General features: G+C 45.8%; 1 protein-coding gene across 1 annotated transcript in view; it reads right to left on the reverse strand.

The window, feature by feature from the left end:
• Positions 1-22,500, reverse strand: part of LOC139419408 (calcium/calmodulin-dependent protein kinase kinase 1-like) — a 108,466-nt gene that overhangs the window by 12,838 nt on the left and 73,128 nt on the right. The window contains exons 9-12 of the mRNA XM_071169355.1: positions 21,465-21,664; positions 16,174-16,227; positions 6,147-6,220; positions 428-515 (exon numbers count right to left, since the gene is read on the reverse strand). Coding sequence (XP_071025456.1) covers positions 428-515; positions 6,147-6,220; positions 16,174-16,227; positions 21,465-21,664 — 416 coding nt within the window. The remainder of the gene's footprint in view (positions 1-427; positions 516-6,146; positions 6,221-16,173; positions 16,228-21,464; positions 21,665-22,500) is intronic.

The raw sequence follows: 22,500 nt of genomic DNA on the forward strand, positions 1-22,500 counted from the left end.
TTAGCCCCCCCCCACCACACACACACACACACACACACACACACACAGTCCCTGGAGAGAGAGGAGACGCTGACTACAGATGAGATGAGAAGTTAGAACTCGGTCTCTTTTACAGAGAGGCCAACAGGGAGAGGATTCAGCTTTCACCTTCAAGGACTTCCTTACCCTCCTCTGATCTTTGTGTGTGTGTGTGTGTGTGTGTGTGTGTGTGTGTGTGTGTGTGTGTGTGTGTGTGTGTGTGTGTGTGTGTGTGTGTGTGTGTGTGTGTGTGTGATCTTATCAGGACAGCTGTTGATCTGGCCGGAGAGGACACGTTCAGCACCGCCTGTTAATGAGTCCTATTGTGTAAAAAAAAAATCCTCATACAGACCTCCTACAGTACCATTGGTCTAACTCAGAGGGATGACGCTGAAGCTCCTCCCCTCACCTTGATCTCAGGTATGGTGATCCTGGTGTCTGGGTTCTTGTCCAACATTCTCTGGATCAGAGTCTTCAGCTCTTCACTAATCTCTGGCCTACAGGAACAAACAAACACACAACACACACAGAGGTCAGATACACAGAGGTCAGGGCTGGTACAGTATTAATCAAGGTATAACATAATCTGCTTGGCACTCAGCATTAGAATTAGGGGTAAGGCCCTGGGACAGAATAGCGTCCTGTACAGGGGGAGTACTCGTACACCAGGCTGCCTCATGCTACAGAAACAGGAGTTGGCTCATGCCCTATAGGCCGTTCTCGCTCGGACAAGGCTTACTTATCTCCAGCAGTACCAGTGTTAAATAATAACAGTGGTGGAAGTTAAGATAGCCCAGGCAGTGTTATTACGAGGTGTTATTACGCAGTGTTATTACGAGGTGTTTTCATTAAGATAGCCCAGGCAGTGTTATTACGAGGTGATTTCATTAAGATAGCCCAGGCAGTGTTATTACGAGGTGTTTTCATTAAGATAGCTCAGGCAGTGTTATTACGAGGTGTTTCCATTAAGATAGCCCAGGCAGTGTTATTACGAGGTGTTATTACGCAGTGTTATTACGAGGTGTTTTCATTAAGATAGCCCAGGCAGTGTTATTACGAGGTGATTTCATTAAGATAGCCCAGGCAGTGTTATTACGAGGTGTTTTCATTAAGATAGCCCAGGCAGTGTTATTACGAGGTGTTTCCATTAAGATAGCCCAGGCAGTGTTATTACGCAGTGTTATTACGCAGTGTTATTACGAGGTGTTTTCATTAAGATAGCCCAGGCAGTGTTATTACGAGGTGTTTTCATTAAGATAGCCCAGGCAGTGTTATTACGAGGTGGTTTCATTAAGATAGCCCAGGCAGTGTTATTACGAGGTGTTTTCATTAAGATAGCCCAGGCAGTGTTATTATGAGGTGTTTTCATTAAGATAGCCCAGGCAGTGTTATTACGAGGTGTTTTCATTAAGATAGCCCAGGCAGTGTTGTTACGGGGTGGTTTCATTAAGATAGCCCAGGCAGTGTTATTACGAGGTGTTTCCATTAAGATAGCCCAGGCAGTGTTATTACGCAGTGTTATTACGCAGTGTTATTACGAGGTGTTTTCAATAAGATAGCCCAGGCAGTGTTATTATGAGGTGTTTTCATTAAGATAGCACAGGCAGTGTTATTACGAGGTGGTTTCATTAAGATAGCCCAGGCAGTGTTATTACGAGGTGTTTTCATTAAGATAGCCCAGGCAGTGTTATTACGAGGTGATTTCATTAAGATAGCCCAGGAAGTGTTATTACGAGGTGTTTTCATTAAGATAGCCCAGGCAGTGTTATTACGAGGTGGTTTCATTAAGATAGCCCAGGCAGTGTTATTATGAGGTGTTTTCATTAAGATAGCCCGGGCAGTGTTATTACGAGGTGTTTTCATTAAGATAGCCCAGGCAGTGTTATTATGAGGTGGTTTCATTAAGATAGCCCAGGCAGTGTTATTACGAGGTGGTTTCATTAAGATAGCCCAGGCAGTGTTATTACGAGGTGTTTTCATTAAGATAGCCCAGGGAGTGTTATTACGAGGTGTTTTCATTAAGATAGCCCAGGCAGTGTTATTACGAGGTGTTTTCATTAAGATAGCCCAGGCAGTGTTATTACGAGGTGTTTTCATTAAGATAGCCCAGGCAGTGTTATTACGGGGTGGTTTCATTAAGATAGCCCAGGCAGTGTTATTACGAGGTGTTTCCATTAAGATAGCCCAGGCAGTGTTATTACGCAGTGTTATTACGCAGTGTTATTACGAGGTGTTTTCATTAAGATAGCCCAGGCAGTGTTATTATGAGGTGTTTTCATTAAGATAGCCCAGGCAGTGTTATTACGAGGTGGTTTCATTAAGATAGCCCAGGCAGTGTTATTACGAGGTGTTTTCATTAAGATAGCCCAGGCAGTGTTATTACGAGGTGATTTCATTAAGATAGCCCAGGAAGTGTTATTACGAGGTGTTTTCATTAAGATAGCCCAGGCAGTGTTATTACGAGGTGGTTTCATTAAGATAGCCCAGGCAGTGTTATTATGAGGTGTTTTCATTAAGATAGCCCGGGCAGTGTTATTACGAGGTGTTTTCATTAAGATAGCCCGGGCAGTGTTATTACGAGGTGTTTTCATTAAGATAGCCCAGGCAGTGTTATTGCGAGGTGTTTTCATTAAGATAGCCCAGGCAGTGTTATTACGGGGTGGTTTCATTAAGATAGCCCAGGCAGTGTTATTACGAGGTGTTTCCATTAAGATAGCCCAGGCAGTGTTATTACGCAGTGTTATTACGCAGTGTTATTACGAGGTGTTTTCATTAAGATAGCGCAGGCAGTGTTATTATGAGGTGTTTTCATTAAGATAGCCCAGGCAGTGTTATTACGAGGTGGTTTCATTAAGATAGCCCAGGCAGTGTTATTACGAGGTGTTTTCACTAAGATAGCCCAGGCAGTGTTATTACGAGGTGATTTCATTAAGATAGCCCAGGAAGTGTTATTACGAGGTGTTTTCATTAAGATAGCCCAGGCAGTGTTATTACGAGGTGGTTTCATTAAGATAGCCCAGGCAGTGTTATTATGAGGTGTTTTCATTAAGATAGCCCAGGCAGTGTTATTACGAGGTGTTTTCATTAAGATAGCCCAGGCAGTGTTATTACGAGGTGATTTCATTAAGATAGCCCAGGAAGTGTTATTACGAGGTGTTTTCATTAAGATAGCCCAGGCAGTGTTATTACGAGGTGGTTTCATTAAGATAGCCCAGGCAGTGTTATTACGAGGTGGTTTCATTAAGATAGCCCAGGCAGTGTTATTATGAGGTGTTTTCATTAACCTGTTTGGGATAGGGGGCAGCAATGTTAGTGATAGCTGTTTAACAGTCTGATGGCCTTGAGATCGAAGCTGTTTTTCAGTCTCTCGGTCCCAGCTTTGATGCACCTGTACCGACCTCGCCTTCTGGATGATAGCGGGGTGAACAGTCCACGATCATCTCCTTTGTTTTGTTGACGTAGTGTCATCTGCAAACTTGATGATTGAGTTGGAGGCATGCATGACCACGCAGTCATGGGTGAACACGGAGTACAGCAGAGGGCTGAGAACGCACCCTTGTGGGGCCCCAGTGTTGAGGATCAGCGGAGAGGAGATGTTTTTAGTTACCCTCACCACCTGGGGGCGTCCCGTCAGAAAGTCCAGGACCCAGTTACACAGGGTGGGGTCGAGACCCAGGGTCTCGAGCTTAATGATGAGTTTGGAGGGTACTACAGTGTTAAATACTGAGCTGTAGTCAATGAACATCATTCTTACATAGGTATTCCTCTTGTCCAGATGAGTTAGGGCAGTGTGCAGTGTGATTGCGCCGTCTGTGGACCTATTGGGGCAGTAAGCAAATTGAAGTGGGTCTAGGGTGTCAGGTAGGGTGGAGGTGACATGATCCTTGACTAGTCTCTCAAAGCACTTCATGATGACGGAAGTTACCTTAGCTTTCTTGGGAACAGGAACAATGGTGGCCCTCTTGGGAACAGCAGACTGGGATAGGGATTGATTGAATATGTCCAGAAACACACCAGCCAGCTGGTCTGCGCATGCTCTGAGGACGCGGCTAGGGATACCGTCTGGGCCGGCAGCCTTGTGAGGGTTAACACGTTTAAATGTTTTCCTCACGTTGGCTGTGGTGATGGAGAGCCCGCAGGTTTTGGTAGCGGGCCGTGTCGGTGGCACTGTATTGTCAAAACGAGCAAAACGAGCAAAGAAGTTGTTTAGTTTATCTGGGAGCATTAAGGGTCAGCGATGGGCTGGTTTTCTTTTTGTAGTCCGTGTTTGACTGTAGACCCTACCACATACCTCTTGTGTCTCAGCCGTTGAATTGCAACTCTACTTTGTCTCTATATTGACGCTTAGCTTGTTTGATTGCCTTGCGGAGGGAATAGCTAAACTGTTTGTATTCGGTCATGTTTCCGGTCAGCAGTGTTTTGCGCTTCCAGTTTTGCGCAAATGCTGCCATCAATCCACTGTTTCTGGTTGGGGAAGGTTTTAATAGTCACCATGGTACAACATCACCGATGCACTTGCTAATAACCTCACTCACCAATTCAGCATATACATCAATGTTGTTGTTCGACGCTATCCAGAACATTTCCCAGTCCACGTGATTGAAGCAATCTTGAAGTGTGGAATCAGATTGGTCGGACCAGCGTTGAACAGACCTGAGCATGGGCGTTTCCTGTTTTAGTTTCTGTCTAAAGGCTGGGAGTAACAAAATGGAGTCGTGGTCAGATTTGCCGAAAGGAGGGCGAGGGAGGGCTTTGTACGCTTCCCTAACCAGAAACCGTAAGTTAGAGTAACAATGATCCAGAATTTTGCCAGCCCCGGTTGCGCATTCGATATGCTGATCAAATTTAGGCAGCCTTGTTTTCAGATTACCCTTGTTAAAATCCCCATCTACAATAAATGCAGCCTCAGGATATGTGGTTTCCAGTTTACATAGAGTTCAAGAGAGTTCTTTCAGGGCCGTCGAGGTGTTTGCTTGGGGGGGGGGGGGGGGGGTGTATACACGACTGTGATTATAATCAAAGAGAATTCTCTTGGTAGATGACGTGGTCGGCATTTTATTGTAAGGAATTCTAGGTTGTTATGATCACACCACGACACCATGATCACACCACGACTTCTGTCGGCGCAATCCGTGAAGAAACCAGGTTGCTGTAGCGACTCTGATAACGTATTCCGAGTGAGCCATGTTTCCATGAAACAGAGAATGTTATAATCTCTGATGTCTCTCTGGAAGGCAACCATTGCTCAGATGTCGTCTACCTTGTTGTCAAGAGACTGGACATTGGCGAGTAGTATACTCGGGAGCGGTGGGCGATGTGCAGGTCTACGGAGCCTGACCGGGTGGCTCCGTCTGCCCTTTCTGCGGCGCCGTTGTTTTGGGTCGCCTGCTGGGATCCGATCTATTGTCCTGGGTGGTGAACCAAACAAAGGATCCCCTTTCGGGAAAGTCATATTCCTGGTAGTAAAGTTGGTAAGTTGACGTTGCTCTTATATCCAATAGTTCCTCCCGGTTGTATGTAATAAGACGTAAGATTTCCTAGGGCAACAATGTAAGAAATAGTAAGTTGGCAGCATCGGTTTCAGCTCTGTGGTGGTGGTGGCTGGAACATCAAGTCTGCCTCACTTAATAAAAGGAGGAAGGTTGATGGGGGATGGAGAGAGAGAGGTTGATGGGGGATGGGAGAGAGAGAGGTTGATGGTTGATGGGGGATGGGAGACAGAGAGGTTGAGGGGGAGGGAGACAGAGAGGTTGATGGGGGATGGGAGAGAGAGAGGTTGATGGGGGATTTGATGGGGGATAGGAGAGAGAGAGGTTGATGGGTGAGAGAGAGAGAGGTTGATGGGGGATGGGAGAGCGAGAGGTTGATGGGGGATGGGAGACAGAGAGGTTGATGGGGGATGGGAGAGAGAGAGGTTGATGGGGGATGGGAGAGAGAGAGGTTGATGGGGGATAGGAGAGAGAGAGGTTGATGGGTGATGGGAGAGAGAGAGGTTGATGGGGGATGGGAGAGCGAGAGGTTGATGGGGGATGGGAGACAGAGAGGTTGATGGGGGATGGGAGAGAGAGAGGTTGATGGGGGATGGGAGAGAGAGAGGTTGATGGGGGATGGGAGAGAGAGAGACTTACGACTCTGGGAACTCCACACATTTAGTTCTGATCTTATTGTGTAGAACCAGGATGTATTCATCAATGAACGGACACTGCGTGAAGAGGAGAGAAAAAAGGAGAAGAGAGAAGAGGAGAGAGGGTTCAAAAGTTAGCTACGAGTTATAATTACATCTAAGACAATTCTAAGAACATCTTGGAGCAAAACAAGTCAGCATGAATATGACGTGCACCAGACATCACTAAACAGACTCTGTCTCTTCCTTTACAACAGAACACGGTCCATGTTACAGTCTCTGTCTCTACAACAATAGAACACGGTCCATGTTACAGTCTCTGTCTCTACAACACGGTCCATGTTACAGTCTCTGTCTCTACAACACGGTCCATGTTACAGTCTCTGTCTCTACAACACGGTCCATGTTACAGTCTCTGTCTCTACAACAATACAACACGATCCATGTTACAGTCTCTGTCTCTACAACACGGTCCATGTTACAGTCTCTGTCTCTACAACAATACAACACGATCCATGTTACAGTCTCTGTCTCTACAACACGGTCCATGTTACAGTCTCTTCCTTTACAATACAACACAGTCCATGTTACAGTCTCTGTCTCTACAACACGGTCCATGTTACAGTCTCTGTCTCTACAACACGGTCCATGTTACAGTCTCTGTCTCTACAACAATACAACACAGTCCATGTTACAGTCTCTGTCTCTACAACAAGGTCCATGTTACAGTCTCTGTCTCTACAACACGGTCCATGTTACAGTCTCTGTCTCTACAACAATACAACACAGTCCATGTTACAGTCTCTGTCTATACAACACGGTCCATGTTACAGTCTCTGTCTCTACAACAATAGAACACGGTCCATGTTACAGTCTCTGTCTCTACAACAATAGAACACGGTCCATGTTACAGTCTCTGTCTCTACAACAATAGAACACGGTCCATGTTACAGTCTCTGTCTCTACAACACGGTCCATGTTACAGTCTCTGTCTCTACAACACGGTCCATGTTACAGTCTCTTCCTTTACAATACAACACAGTCCATGTTACAGTCTCTGTCTCTACAACAACAGAACACGGTCCATGTTACAGTCTCTTCCTTTAAAATACAACACGGTCCATGTTACAGTCTCTGTCTCTACAACACGGTCCATGTTACAGTCTCTGTCTCTACAACAATAGAACACGGTCCATGTTACAGTCTCTGTCTCTACAACAATACAACACAGTCCATGTTACAGTCTCTGTCTCTACAACAATAGAACACGGTCCATGTTACAGTCTCTTCCTTTACAATACAACACGGTCCATGTTACAGTCTCTGTCTCTACAACAATAGAACACGGTCCATGTTACAGTCTTTGTCTCTACAACAATAGAACACGGTCCATGTTACAGTCTCTTCCTTTACAATACAACACGGTCCATGTTACAGTCTCTGTCTCTACAACAATAGAACACGGTCCATGTTACAGTCTCTTCCTTTACAATACAACACGGTCCATGTTACAGTCTCTGTCTCTACAACAATAGAACACGGTCCATGTTACAGTCTCTGTCTCTACAACACGGTCCATGTTACAGTCTCTGTCTCTACAACACGGTCCATGTTACAGTCTCTGTCTCTACAACAACAGAACACGGTCCATGTTACAGTCTCTGTCTCTACAACAATAGAACACGGTCCATGTTACAGTCTCTGTCTCTACAACACGGTCCATGTTACAGTCTCTGTCTCTACAACACGGTCCATGTTACAGTCTCTGTCTCTACAACAACAGAACACGGTCCATGTTACAGTCTCTGTCTCTACAACACGGCCCATGTTACAGTCTCTGTCTCTACAACAATAGAACACGGTCCATGTTACAGTCTCTGTCTCTACAACACGGTCCATGTTACAGTCTCTGTCTCAACAACACGGTCCATGTTACAGTCTCTGTCTCTACAACACGGTCCATGTTACAGTCTCTGTCTCTACAACACGGTCCATGTTACAGTCTCTGTCTCTACAACACGGTCCATGTTACAGTCTCTGTCTCTACAACACGGTCCATGTTACAGTCTCTGTCTCTACAACAATAGAACACGGTCCATGTTACAGTCTCTGTCTCTACAACAATACAACACAGTCCATGTTACAGTCTCTGTCTCTACAACACGGTCCATGTTACAGTCTCTGTCTCTACAACACGGTCCATGTTACAGTCTCTTCCTTTACAATACAACACGGTCCATGTTACAGTCTCTTCCTTTACAATAGAACACGGTCCATGTTACAGTCTCTTCCTTTACAATAGAACACGGTCCATGTTACAGTCTCTGTCTCTACAACACGGTCCATGTTACAGTCTCTGTCTCTACAACAATACAACACAGTCCATGTTACAGTCTCTGTTTCTACAACACGGTCCATGTTACAGTCTCTGTCTCTACAACAATAGAACACGGTCCATGTTACAGTCTCTGTCTCTACAACACGGTCCATGTTACAGTCTCTGTCTCTACAACAATAGAACACGGTCCATGTTACAGTCTCTGTCTCTACAACACGGTCCATGTTACAGTCTCTGTCTCTACAACACGGTCCATGTTACAGTCTCTGTCTCTACAACACGGTCCATGTTACAGTCTCTGTCTCTACAACATGGTCCATGTTACAGTCTCTTCCTTTACAATACAACACGGTCCATGTTACAGTCTCTGTCTCTACAACAATAGAACACGGTCCATGTTACAGTCTCTGTCTCTACAACAATAGAACACGATCCATGTTACAGTCTCTGTCTCTACAACAATACAACACAGTCCATGTTACAGTCTCTGTCTCTACAACACGGTCCATGTTACAGTCTCTGTCTCTACAACACGGTCCATGTTACAGTCTCTTCCTTTACAATACAACACAGTCCATGTTACAGTCTCTGTCTCTACAACACGGTCCATGTTACAGTCTCTTCCTTTACAATACAACACGGTCCATGTTACAGTCTCTGTCTCTACAACAATAGAACACGGTCCATGTTACAGTCTCTGTCTCTACAACAATAGAACACGGTCCATGTTACAGTCTCTGTCTCTACAACAATAGAACACAGTCCATGTTACAGTCTCTGTATCTACAACAATAGAACACGGTCCATGTTACAGTCTCTTCCTTTACAATAAAACACGGTCCATGTTACAGTCTCTGTCTCTACAACAATAGAACACGGTCCATGTTACAGTCTCAGTCTCTACAACAATAGAACACGGTCCATGTTACAGCCTCTGTCTCTACAACAATAGAACACGGTCCATGTTACAGTCTCTGTCTCTACAACAATAGAACACGGTCCATGTTACAGTCTCTGTCTCTACAACAATAGAACACGGTCCATGTTACAGTCTCTGTCTCTACAACAACAGAACACGGTCCATGTTACAGTCTCTGTCTCTACAACACGGTCCATGTTACAGTCTCTGTCTCTACAACAATAGAACACGGTCCATGTTACAGTCTCTGTCTCTACAACACGGTCCATGTTACAGTCTCTGTCTCTACAACACGGTCCATGTTACAGTCTCTGTCTCTACAACACGGTCCATGTTACAGTCTCTGTCTCTACAACACGGTCCATGTTACAGTCTCTGTCTCTACAACAATAGAACACGGTCCATGTTACAGTCTCTGTCTCTACAACAATACAACACAGTCCATGTTACAGTCTCTGTCTCTACAACACGGTCCATGTTACAGTCTCTTCCTTTACAATACAACACGGTCCATGTTACAGTCTCTTCCTTTACAATAGAACACGGTCCATGTTACAGTCTCTTCCTTTACAATAGAACACGGTCCATGTTACAGTCTCTGTCTCTACAACACGGTCCATGTTACAGTCTCTGTCTCTACAACAATACAACACAGTCCATGTTACAGTCTCTGTTTCTACAACACGGTCCATGTTACAGTCTCTGTCTCTACAACAATAGAACACGGTCCATGTTACAGTCTCTGTCTCTACAACACGGTCCATGTTACAGTCTCTGTCTCTACAACAATAGAACACGGTCCATGTTACAGTCTCTGTCTCTACAACACGGTCCATGTTACAGTCTCTGTCTCTACAACACGGTCCATGTTACAGTCTCTGTCTCTACAACACGGTCCATGTTACAGTCTCTGTCTCTACAACATGGTCCATGTTACAGTCTCTTCCTTTACAATACAACACGGTCCATGTTACAGTCTCTGTCTCTACAACAATAGAACACGGTCCATGTTACAGTCTCTGTCTCTACAACAATAGAACACGGTCCATGTTACAGTCTCTGTCTCTACAACAATACAACACAGTCCATGTTACAGTCTCTGTCTCTACAACACGGTCCATGTTACAGTCTCTGTCTCTACAACACGGTCCATGTTACAGTCTCTTCCTTTACAATACAACACAGTCCATGTTACAGTCTCTGTCTCTACAACACGGTCGATGTTACAGTCTCTTCCTTTACAATACAACACGGTCCATGTTACAGTCTCTGTCTCTACAACAATAGAACACGGTCCATGTTACAGTCTCTGTCTCTACAACAATAGAACACGGTCCATGTTACAGTCTCTGTCTCTACAACAATAGAACACAGTCCATGTTACAGTCTCTGTCTCTACAACAATAGAACACGGTCCATGTTACAGTCTCTTCCTTTACAATAAAACACGGTCCATGTTACAGTCTCTGTCTCTACAACAATAGAACACGGTCCATGTTACAGTCTCTGTCTCTACAACAATAGAACACGGTCCATGTTACAGCCTCTGTCTCTACAACAATAGAACACGGTCCATGTTACAGTCTCTGTCTCTACAACAATAGAACACGGTCCATGTTACAGTCTCTGTCTCTACAACAATAGAACACGGTCCATGTTACAGTCTCTGTCTCTACAACAACAGAACACGGTCCATGTTACAGTCTCTGTCTCTACAACACGGTCCATGTTACAGTCTCTGTCTCTACAACAATAGAACACGGTCCATGTTACAGTCTCTGTCTCTACAACACGGTCCATGTTACAGTCTCTGTCTCTACAACACGGTCCATGTTACAGTCTCTGTCTCTACAACACGGTCCATGTTACAGTCTCTGTCTCTACAACACGGTCCATGTTACAGTCTCTGTCTCTACAACACAGTCCATGTTACAGTCTCTGTCTCTACAACACGGTCCATGTTACAGTCTCTGTCTCTACAACAATAGAACACGGTCCATGTTACAGTCTCTGTCTCTACAACAATACAACACAGTCCATGTTACAGTCTCTGTCTCTACAACACGGTCCATGTTACAGTCTCTGTCTCTACAACACGGTCCATGTTACAGTCTCTTCCTTTACAATAGAACACGGTCCATGTTACAGTCTCTTCCTTTACAATAGAACACGGTCCATGTTACAGTCTCTGTCTCTACAACACGGTCCATGTTACAGTCTCTGTCTCTACAACAATACAACACAGTCCATGTTACAGTCTCTGTTTCTACAACACGGTCCATGTTACAGTCTCTGTCTTTACAACAATAGAACACGGTCCATGTTACAGTCTCTGTCTCTACAACACGGTCCATGTTACAGTCTCTGTCTCTACAACAATAGAACACGGTCCATGTTACAGTCTCTGTCTCTACAACACGGTCCATGTTACAGTCTCTGTCTCTACAACACGGTCCATGTTACAGTCTCTGTCTCTACAACACGGTCCATGTTACAGTCTCTGTCTCTACAACACGGTCCATGTTACAGTCTCTTCCTTTACAATACAACACGGTCCATGTTACAGTCTCTGTCTCTACAACAATAGAACACGGTCCATGTTACAGTCTCTGTCTCTACAACAATAGAACACGGTCCATGTTACAGTCTCTGTCTCTACAACAATACAACACAGTCCATGTTACAGTCTCTGTCTCTACAACACGGTCCATGTTACAGTCTCTGTCTCTACAACACGGTCCATGTTACAGTCTCTTCCTTTACAATACAACACAGTCCATGTTACAGTCTCTGTCTCTACAACACGGTCCATGTTACAGTCTCTGTCTCTACAACAATAGAACACGGTCCATGTTACAGTCTCTGTCTCTACAACAATAGTACACGGTCCATGTTACAGTCTCTGTCTCTACAACAATAGAACACGGTCCATGTTACAGTCTCTGTCTCTACAACAATAGAACACGGTCCATGTTACAGTCTCTTCCTTTACAATACAACACGGTCCATGTTACAGTCTCTGTCTCTACAACAATAGAACACTGTCCATGTTACAGTCTCTGTCTCTACAACAATAGAACACGGTCCATGTTACAGCCTCTGTCTCTACAACAATAGAACACGGTCCATGTTACAGTCTCTGTCTCTACAACAATAGAACACGGTCCATGTTACAGTCTCTGTCTCTACAACAATAGAACACGGTCCATGTTACAGTCTCTGTCTCTACAACACGGTCCATGTTACAGTCTCTTCCTTTACAATACAACACGGTCCATGTTACAGTCTCTGTCTCTACAACAATACAACACGATCCATGTTACAGTCTCTGTCTCTACAACACGGTCCATGTTACAGTCTCTGTCTCTACAACACGGTCCATGTTACAGTCTCTTCCTTTACAATATAACACAGTCCATGTTACAGTCTCTGTCTCTACAACACGGTCCATGTTACAGTCTCTGTCTCTACAACACGGTCCATGTTACAGTCTCTGTCTCTACAACACGGTCCATGTTACAGTCTCTGTCTCTACAACACGGTCCATGTTACAGTCTCTGTCTCTACAACACGGTCCATGTTACAGTCTCTGTCTCTACAACACGGTCCATGTTACAGTCTCTGTCTCTACAACAATAGAACACGGTCCATGTTACAGTCTCTTCCTTTACAATACAACACAGTCCATGTTACAGTCTCTGTCTCTACAACACGGTCCATGTTACAGTCTCTTCCTTTACAATACAACACGGTCCATGTTACAGTCTCTTCCTTTACAATACAACACGGTCCATGTTACAGTCTCTGTCTCTACAACACGGTCCATGTTACAGTCTCTGTCTCTACAACAATAGAACACGGTCCATGTTACAGTCTCTGTCTCTACAACAATAGAACACAGTCCATGTTACAGTCTCTGTCTCTACAACAATACAACACGGTCCATGTTACAGTCTCTGTCTCTACAACAATAGAACACGGTCCATGTTACAGTCTCTGTCTCTACAACAATAGAACACGGTCCATGTTACAGTCTCTTCCTTTACAATACAACACGGTCCATGTTACAGTCTCTGTCTCTACAACAATACAACACAGTCCATGTTACTGTCTCTGTCTCTACAACAATAGAACACGGTCCATGTTACAGTCTCTTCCTTTACAATGCAACACAGTCCATGTTACAGTCTCTGTCTCTACAACAATACAACACGGTCCATGTTACAGTCTCTGTCTCTACAACACAGTCCATGTTACAGTCTCTGTCTCTACAACAATACAACACGGTCCATGTTACAGTCTCTGTCTCTACAACACGGTCCATGTTACAGTCTCTGTCTCTACAACACGGCCCATGTTACAGTCTCTGTCTCTACAACAATACAACACGATCCATGTTACAGTCTCTGTCTCTACAACACAGTCCATGTTACAGTCTCTGTCTCTACAACACGGTCCATGTTACAGTCTCTGTCTCTACAACAATACAACACGGTCCATGTTACAGTCTCTTCCTTTACAATACAACACGGTCCATGTTACAGTCTCTGTCTCTACAACACGGTCCATGTTACAGTCTCTGTCTCTACAACAATAGAACACAGTCCATGTTACAGTCTCTGTCTCTACAACACGGTCCATGTTACAGTCTCTGTCTCTACAACACGGTCCATGTTACAGTCTCTGTCTCTACAACAATACAACACAGTCCATGTTACAGTCTCTGTCTCTACAACACGGTCCATGTTACAGTCTCTGTCTCTACAACAATAGAACACAGTCCATGTTACAGTCTCTGTCTCTACAACACGGTCCATGTTACAGTCTCTGTCTCTACAACAATAGAACACAGTCCATGTTACAGTCTCTGTCTCTACAACAATATAACACGGTCCATGTTACAGTCTCTGTCTCTACAACACGGTCCATGTTACAGTCTCTGTCTCTACAACAATACAACACGGCCCATGTTACAGTCTCTGTCTCTACAACAATAGAACACGGTCCATGTTACAGTCTCTGTCTCTACAACAATACAACACGATCCATGTTACAGTCTCTGTCTCTACAACACAGTCCATGTTACAGTCTCTGTCTCTACAACAATACAACACGGTCCATGTTACAGTCTCTGTCTCTACAACAATAGAACACGGTCCATGTTACAGTCTCTGTCTCTACAACACGGTCCATGTTACAGTCTCTGTCTCTACAACACGGTCCATGTTACAGTCTCTGTCTCTACAACAATACAACACGGTCCATGTTACAGTCTCTGTCTCTACAACAATACAACACAGTCCATGTTACAGTCTCTGTCTCTACAACACGGTCCATGTTACAGTCTCTGTCTCTACAACACAGTCCATGTTACAGTCTCTGTCTCTACAACACAGTCCATGTTACAGTCTCTGTCTCTACAACACAGTCCATGTTACAGTCTCTGTCTCTACAACACAGTCCATGTTACAGTCTCTGTCTCTACAACAATACAACCGGTCCATGTTACAGTCTCTGTCTCTACAACAATACAACCGGTCCATGTTACAGTCTCTGTCTCTACAACAATACAACACGGTCCATGTTACAGTCTCTGTCTCTACAACACAGTCCATGTTACAGTCTCTGTCTCTACAACACGGTCCATGTTACAGTCTCTGTCTCTACAACAATACAACACGGTCCATGTTACAGTCTCTGTCTCTACAACAATAGAACACGGTCCATGTTACAGTCTCTGTCTCTACAACACGGTCCATGTTACAGTCTCTGTCTCTACAACAATAGAACACGGTCCATGTTACAGTCTCTGTCTCTACAACACGGTCCATGTTACAGTCTCTGTCTCTACAACACGGTCCATGTTACAGTCTATGTCTCTACAACACGGTCCATGTTACAGTCTCTGTCTCTACAACAATACAACACGATTCATGTTACAGTCTCTTCCTTTACAATACAACACGGTCCATGTTACAGTCTCTTCCTTTACAATAGAACACGGTCCATGTTACAGTCTCTTCCTTTACAATACAACACGGTCCATGTTACAGTCTCTGTCTCTACAACACGGTCCATGTTACAGTCTCTGTCTCTACAACAATAGAACACGGTCCATGTTACAGTCTCTTCCTTTACAATACAACACAGTCCATGTTACAGTCTCTGTCTCTACAACACGGTCCATGTTACAGTCTCTGTCTCTACAACAATAGAACACTGTCCATGTTACAGTCTCTGTCTCTACAACAATACAACACAGTCCATGTTACAGTCTCTGTCTCTACAACAATAGAACACAGTCCATGTTACAGTCTCTGTCTCTACAACAATAGAACACAGTCCATGTTACAGTCTCTGTCTCTACAACACGGTCCATGTTACAGTCTCTGTCTCTACAACAATAGAACACAGTCCATGTTACAGTCTCTGTCTCTACAACACAGTCCATGTTACAGTCTCTGTCTCTACAACACGGTCCATGTTACAGTCTCTGTCTCTACAACACGGTCCATGTTACAGTCTCTGTCTCTACAACACGGTCCATGTTACAGTCTCTGTCTCTACAACAATACAACACTATCGTGCTGACCCAAACCAAACGGTGTCGGTTCAAATAGTTTCTTTTCATATTGTCCGCCATTTCATCAATATTTCATCACCAATAGAGGTACACAAGAGAAACACTTCTTCCAGAGAATGTCACTAAACAAGCAAGTTGTGGGCAGGCTGGGAGGAAGTAACAAGAGGAGTAAAAATGGACTGTTGGCTTACCTTCCCAAACACAAAGCAGTAGAGAGTTACTCCCATGGCCCATACGTCCAACGCCTGAAAAACAGTAGCAGTAGAAGGGTTGGAGGAGATGTATCACTATAAACAGTAGAAGTAGAAGGGTTGGAGGAGATGTATCACTATAAACAGTAGAAGGCTTGGAGGAGATGTAACACTATAAACAGTAGCAGACGGACAGACAGTATAGACAGATAGATACAGACAGATAGACAAGCACCCAACATTCATAGTCCATCATCAACCCAACCTGCAGAGTAGTCTTTCTCTCTCTCCTAATGTCATACTGCTAATGCTCATGGGAAATGGTTCTGTGTCCATCATCAACCCAACCTGCAGAGTAGTCTTTCTCTCTCTCCTAATGTCATACTGCTAATGCTTATGGGAAATGGTTCTGTGTCCATCATCAACCCAACCTGCAGAGTAGTCTTTCTCTCTCTCCTAATGTCATACTGCTAATGCTCATGGGAAATGGTTCTGTGTCCATCATCAACCCAACCTGCAGAATAGTCTTTCTCTCTCTCCTAATGTCATACTGCTAATGCTAATGCTCATGGGAAATGGTTCTGTGTCCATCATCAACCCAACCTGCAGAGTAGTCTTTGTCTCTCTCCTAATGTCATACTGCTAATGCTCATGGGAAATGGTTCTGTGTCCATCATCAACCCAACCTGCAGAGTAGTCTTTCTCTCTCTCCTAATGTCATACTGCTAATGCTCATGGGAATTGGTTCTGTGTCCATCATCAAGCCAACCTGCTTTTAAACATCTTCCAGTGACATGGGAGTGTCTGAAAATCAAATCATTTAGACTGTAGAAGTGTTTGTGCTGCTGTATATAGAATATGTAAAAGTCAATGAGCAGCGTACAGCGTTCGCTCTTCAACGAGGCTCGGGGATTACTAATCACTCAAGGACTACTGGGCTAATCAGAACAGGAGAGACACTTGTACAGCACATGTTCCTTGACGTCAGACAGCCAAAAGGAAGGCTAGCAGCCTACAGCAGCGTATTTCAGTCAGCTGTATAGTGATAGGGAAAAACAAGTCAACCTGCCCCCAGAGGTGGAGGAGTTTGGGAACCACTGGTCTACAGTAGTCAGTCTCATACAGTTCTGCCTGTTCCTGACCAAACCCATCAAATAAAACTGCCATTGGGGGATTACCCAGAAAATAGTCCTGAAAATGAATGAGTTATTTTAAAAAGTGTGTGGGTAGATTAAATAGAAGCAGTCAGTCAAAGCAGCACACTGAAGGAGAGAGAGAGAGAGAGAGAGAGAGAGAGAGAGAGAGGGCTGCTGCAGCTGCTGTGTTGTTCTGCCCAGTGGTGGGCTCCTCCTCTCCTCTCCTCTCTTCTCCTCTCCTCTCCTCTCCTCTCCTTGCTGCCTGACGCTTGTTGCTAAATCAACATGCAGGGAGGGAAACGGAGAGATAGATAGACAAAGAGTGAGAGGGAGAGGAGAGAGAGGGAGAGAAGAGAGGAAAGAGGGAGAGGAAAGAGGGAGAGGAGAGAGAGGGAGAGGAGAGAGAGAGGGAGAGGGGAGAGAGAAGGGAAGAGAGGGAGAGGGGAGAGAGAGGGGGAGATGGGGAGAGGGAGGGGAGAGGGAGGGGAGAGAGAGACAGAGAGAGAAACAGAGAGAGAGAGAGAGAGAGAGAGGGAGAGGGTGAGGGGGAGAGGAAGGGGAGAGAGAGAGATAGAGAGAGGGGGAGAGGAAGGGGAGAGAGAGACAGACAGAGAAACAGAGAGATAGAGAGAGAGAGAGAGAGAGACAGAGAGACAGAGAGAGAGAGAGAGAGAGAGAGACAGAGAGAGAGAGAGAGACAGAGAGAGAGAGAGAGAGAGAGAGAGAGAGAGACTGTATATGGATAATATGACATTTGTCATGTCTTTATTATTTTGAAATGTCTGTTTGTGTAATGTTTACTGTTAATTTTATTGTTTATTTCACCTTTGTATATTATCTACCTCACTTGCTTTGGCAATGTTAACACGTTTCCCATGCCAATAAAGCCCCTTGAATTGAATTGAATTGAATTGAGAGAGAGAGAGAGAGAGAGAGAGACTGCTCTGCCCCCTTCCTCCTGTTCTGCCTCTCGTTCCTCCGCTAGTTCCACAGCTGGTTCAGTCAGAACCCGTTACTATCCACAGCTCTACAGAGACCTGGGCTGGCTACAGACCAACAGTCAGAACCCGTTACTATCCACAGCTCTACAGAGACCTGGGCTGGCTACAGACCAACAGTCAGAACCCGTTACTATCCACAGCTCTACAGAGACCTGGGCTGGCTACAGACCAACAGTCAGAACCCGTTACTATCCACAGTTCTACAGAGACCTGGGCTGGCTACAGACCAACAGTCAGAACCCGTTACTATCCACAGCTCTACAGAGACCTGGGCTGGCTACAGACCAACAGTCAGAACCCGTTACTATCCACAGTTCTACAGAGACCTGGGCTGGCTACAGACCAACAGTCAGAACCCGTTACTATCCACAGCTCTACAGAGACCTGGGCTGGCTACAGATCAACAGTCAGAACCCATTACTATCCACAGCTCTACAGAGACCTGGGCTGGCTACAGACCAACAGTCAGAACCCGTTACTATCCACAGCTCTACAGAGACCTGGGCTGGCTACAGACCAACAGTCAGAACCCGTTACTATCCACAGCTCTACAGAGACCTGGGCTGGCTACAGACCAACAGTCAGAACCCGTTACTATCCACAGCTCTACAGAGACCTGGGCTGGCTACAGACCAACAGTCAGAACCCGTTACTATCCACAGTTCTACAGAGACCTGGGCTGGCTACAGACCAACAGTCAGAACCCGTTAGTATGTAGTTTATTAGGTACACCACCCCATTTATGAAAATAGTTTGCTCCTACAGACACTGTCTGTCTGCCTGCTATATAAAGCAGGCAGACAGACAGTGAGGCATTCAGTTACTGTTCGATTGAATGTTAGAATGGGCAAAAACTAGTGACCTAAGCAACATTGAGCGTGTTATGATCTTCGGTGCCAGGCGCGCCGGATCTAGTATCTCAGAAAACGGACGGCCTCCTGGGCTTTTCACACACGACAGTGTCTAGGGTTTACCGAGAACGGAGCGACAAACACACATCCAGTCAGCGGAAGTCCTTTGGGGGAAAACAGCTCGTTGATGAGAGAGGTGGAAAGAGAACGGGAAGAATCATGCAAGCTTACAGGTGGGTCACAAACACACATCCAGTAGTCCTGTGGGGGAAAACAGCTCGTTGATGAGAGAGGTGGAAAGAGAACGGGAAGAATCATGCAAGCTTACAGGCGGGTCACAAACACACATCCAGTAGTCCTGTGGGGGAAAACAGCTCGTTGATGAGAGAGGTGGAAGGAGAACGGGAAGAATCATGCAAGCTAACAGGCGGGTCACAAACACACATCCAGTAGTCCTGTGGGGGAAAACAGCTCGTTGATGAGAGAGGTGGAAGGAGAACGGGAAGAATCATGCAAGTTAACAGGCGGGTCACAAACACACATCCAGTAGTCCTGTGGGGGAAAACAGCTCGTTGATGAGAGAGGTGGAAGGGGAACGGGAAGAATCATGCAAGCTAACAGGCGGGTCACAAACACACATCCAGTAGTCCTGTGGGGGAAAACAGCTCGTTGATGAGAGAGGTGGAAGGAGAACGGGAAGAATCATGCAAGCTAACAGGCGGGTCACAAACACACATCCAGTAGTCCTGTGGGGGAAAACAGCTCGTTGATGAGAGAGGTGGAAGGGGAACGGGAAGAATCATGGAAGCTAACAGGCGGGTCACAAACACACATCCAGTAGTCCTGTGGGGGAAAACAGCTCGTTGATGAGAGAGGTGGAAGGGGAACGGGAAGAATCATGGAAGCTAACAGGCGGGTCACAAACACACATCCAGTAGTCCTGTGGGGGAAAACAGCTCGTTGATGAGAGAGGTGGAAGGGGAACGGGAAGAATCATGCAAGCTAACAGGCGGGTCACAAACACACATCCAGTAGTCCTGTGGGGGAAAACAGCTCGTTGATGAGAGAGGTGGAAGGGGAACGGGAAGAATCATGGAAGCTAACAGGCGGGTCACAAACACACATCCAGTAGTCCTGTGGGGGAAAACAGCTCGTTGATGAGAGAGGTGGAAGGGGAACGGGAAGAATCATGGAAGCTAACAGGCGGGTCACAAACACACAAATAACACTGCAGTAAAAAACAAAGTGGTGTGCAGAACGGTAATCTGAAGGTCCTTGTCAAGGATGGACTACTGCAGCAAGCTACCACACCAGGTTCCACTCCTATCAGCTAAAAACAAGAAGAAGAGGCTCCAGTGGGCACGCCATCACCAACACTGGACAACTGAGGAGTGGAAAAACCATTGTTGTCTGGTCCAACAAATCCCGGGGTCCTGTTCTGTCATGCTGAGTCAGGATTGGGCGTAAACAGCATGAGTCCATGGCCCCGCCCTGCCTGGTGTCAACGGTACAGGCTGGAGGTGGCTGTGATGTCATGGTGTAGGGAATGTTTTCCTGGCACACGTTAGGTCCCACGATACCAAATTAACAACGTTTGAGCACCACACCTTGTAGAATCCACACCCCGAAAAATTCAGTTTGTTCTGGAGGCCCCCGACCCGGTACTAGATGGGTGTACCTAATAAATTGTCCACCGAGTGTATATAACATATATAGACTAATATAATAGATCATGTGCATGTCAGTGGTGATGTTGACAAGGGAAATACATGTTGATATAATCTAACTTTAACACTCAATCACACACACACACACACACACACACACACACACACACACACACACACACACACACACACACACACACACACACACACACACACACACTGCCCCCCCTCTCACACACACACTGCCCCCCCTCTCACACACACACTGCCCCCCCTCTCACACATACACACACACACTGCCCCCCCCCTCACACACACACACACACACACACACACACACACACACACACACACACACACACACACACACACACACACACACACACACACACACACACACACACACACACACTGCCCCCCCTCTCACACACACACTGCCCCCCCTCTCACACATACACACACACACTGCCCCCCCCCTCACACACACACACACACACACACACACACACACACACACACACACACACACACACACACACACTGCCCCCCCTCTCACACACACACTGCCCCCCCTCTCACACATACACACACACACTGCCCCCCCACCTCACACATACACACATTCTGTAACCCCACCTTTCCACTGAAGCTCTGGCGGATGTCTGACAGGGTCTCTGGAGCCATGAAGGCAGGAGTCCCAGCCGTGGAGGAGAGCAAGGCATCGTTGCCCTCAAACTGGTTACTGACCCCAAAGTCGGCAATCTTCACATGACTGTCATCACCCAGCAGCAGGTTAGAGGGCTTGATGTCCCGGTGGACTATCTTCTGGTAGTGCACTGAGGAGAACAGAGAGAGAGAGAGAGAGAGATACCGAGAGAGAGAGAGAGAGAGACAGAGAGAGAGAGAGAGAGAGAGAGAGAGAGAGAGAGACGGAGAGAGAGAGAGACAGAGAGAGACAGACAGAGAGAGACAGAGAGAGAGAGAGAGAGAGAGAGAGAGAGAAGAGAGAGAGAGAGAGAGACGGAGAGAGAGACAGAGAGAGAGAGAGAGAGAGAGAGAGAGAGAGAGATGGAGAGAGAGAGAGAGAGAGAGAGAGAGAGAGAGAGAGAGAGAGAGAGGGAGAGAGAGAGAGAGAGAGAGAGAGAGAGAGAGAGAGAGAGAGAGAGACTGAGAGAGAAAGTGGTGTTGGGGGTAAAACATCCGACATTATAAAATCCATGTACACAAACAACAAGTGTGCGGTTAAAATTGGCAAAAAACACACACATTTCTTCACACAGGGTCGTGGGGTTAGACAGGGATGCAGCTTAAGCCCCACCCTCTTCAACATATATATCAACGAATTGGCGCGGGCACTAGAAGAGTCGGCAGCACCCGGCCTCCCCCTGCTAGAATCCGAAGTCAAATGTCTGCTGTTTGCTGATGATCTGGTGCTTCTGTCACCAACCAAGGAGGGCCTACAGCAGCACCTAGATCTTATGCACAGATTCTGTCAGACCTGGGCCCTGACAGTAAATCTCAGTAAGACCAAAATAATGGTGTTCCAAAAAAGGTCCAGTCACCAGGACCACAAATACAAATTCCATCTAGACACTGTTGCCCCAGAGCACACAAAAAACTATACATACCTTGGCCTAAACATCAGCGCCACAGGTAACTTCCACAAAGCTGT

This window comes from Oncorhynchus clarkii, chromosome 10, assembly GCF_045791955.1.
Source record: "Oncorhynchus clarkii lewisi isolate Uvic-CL-2024 chromosome 10, UVic_Ocla_1.0, whole genome shotgun sequence".
In the NCBI taxonomy this organism is placed as follows: Eukaryota; Metazoa; Chordata; class Actinopteri; order Salmoniformes; family Salmonidae; genus Oncorhynchus; species Oncorhynchus clarkii.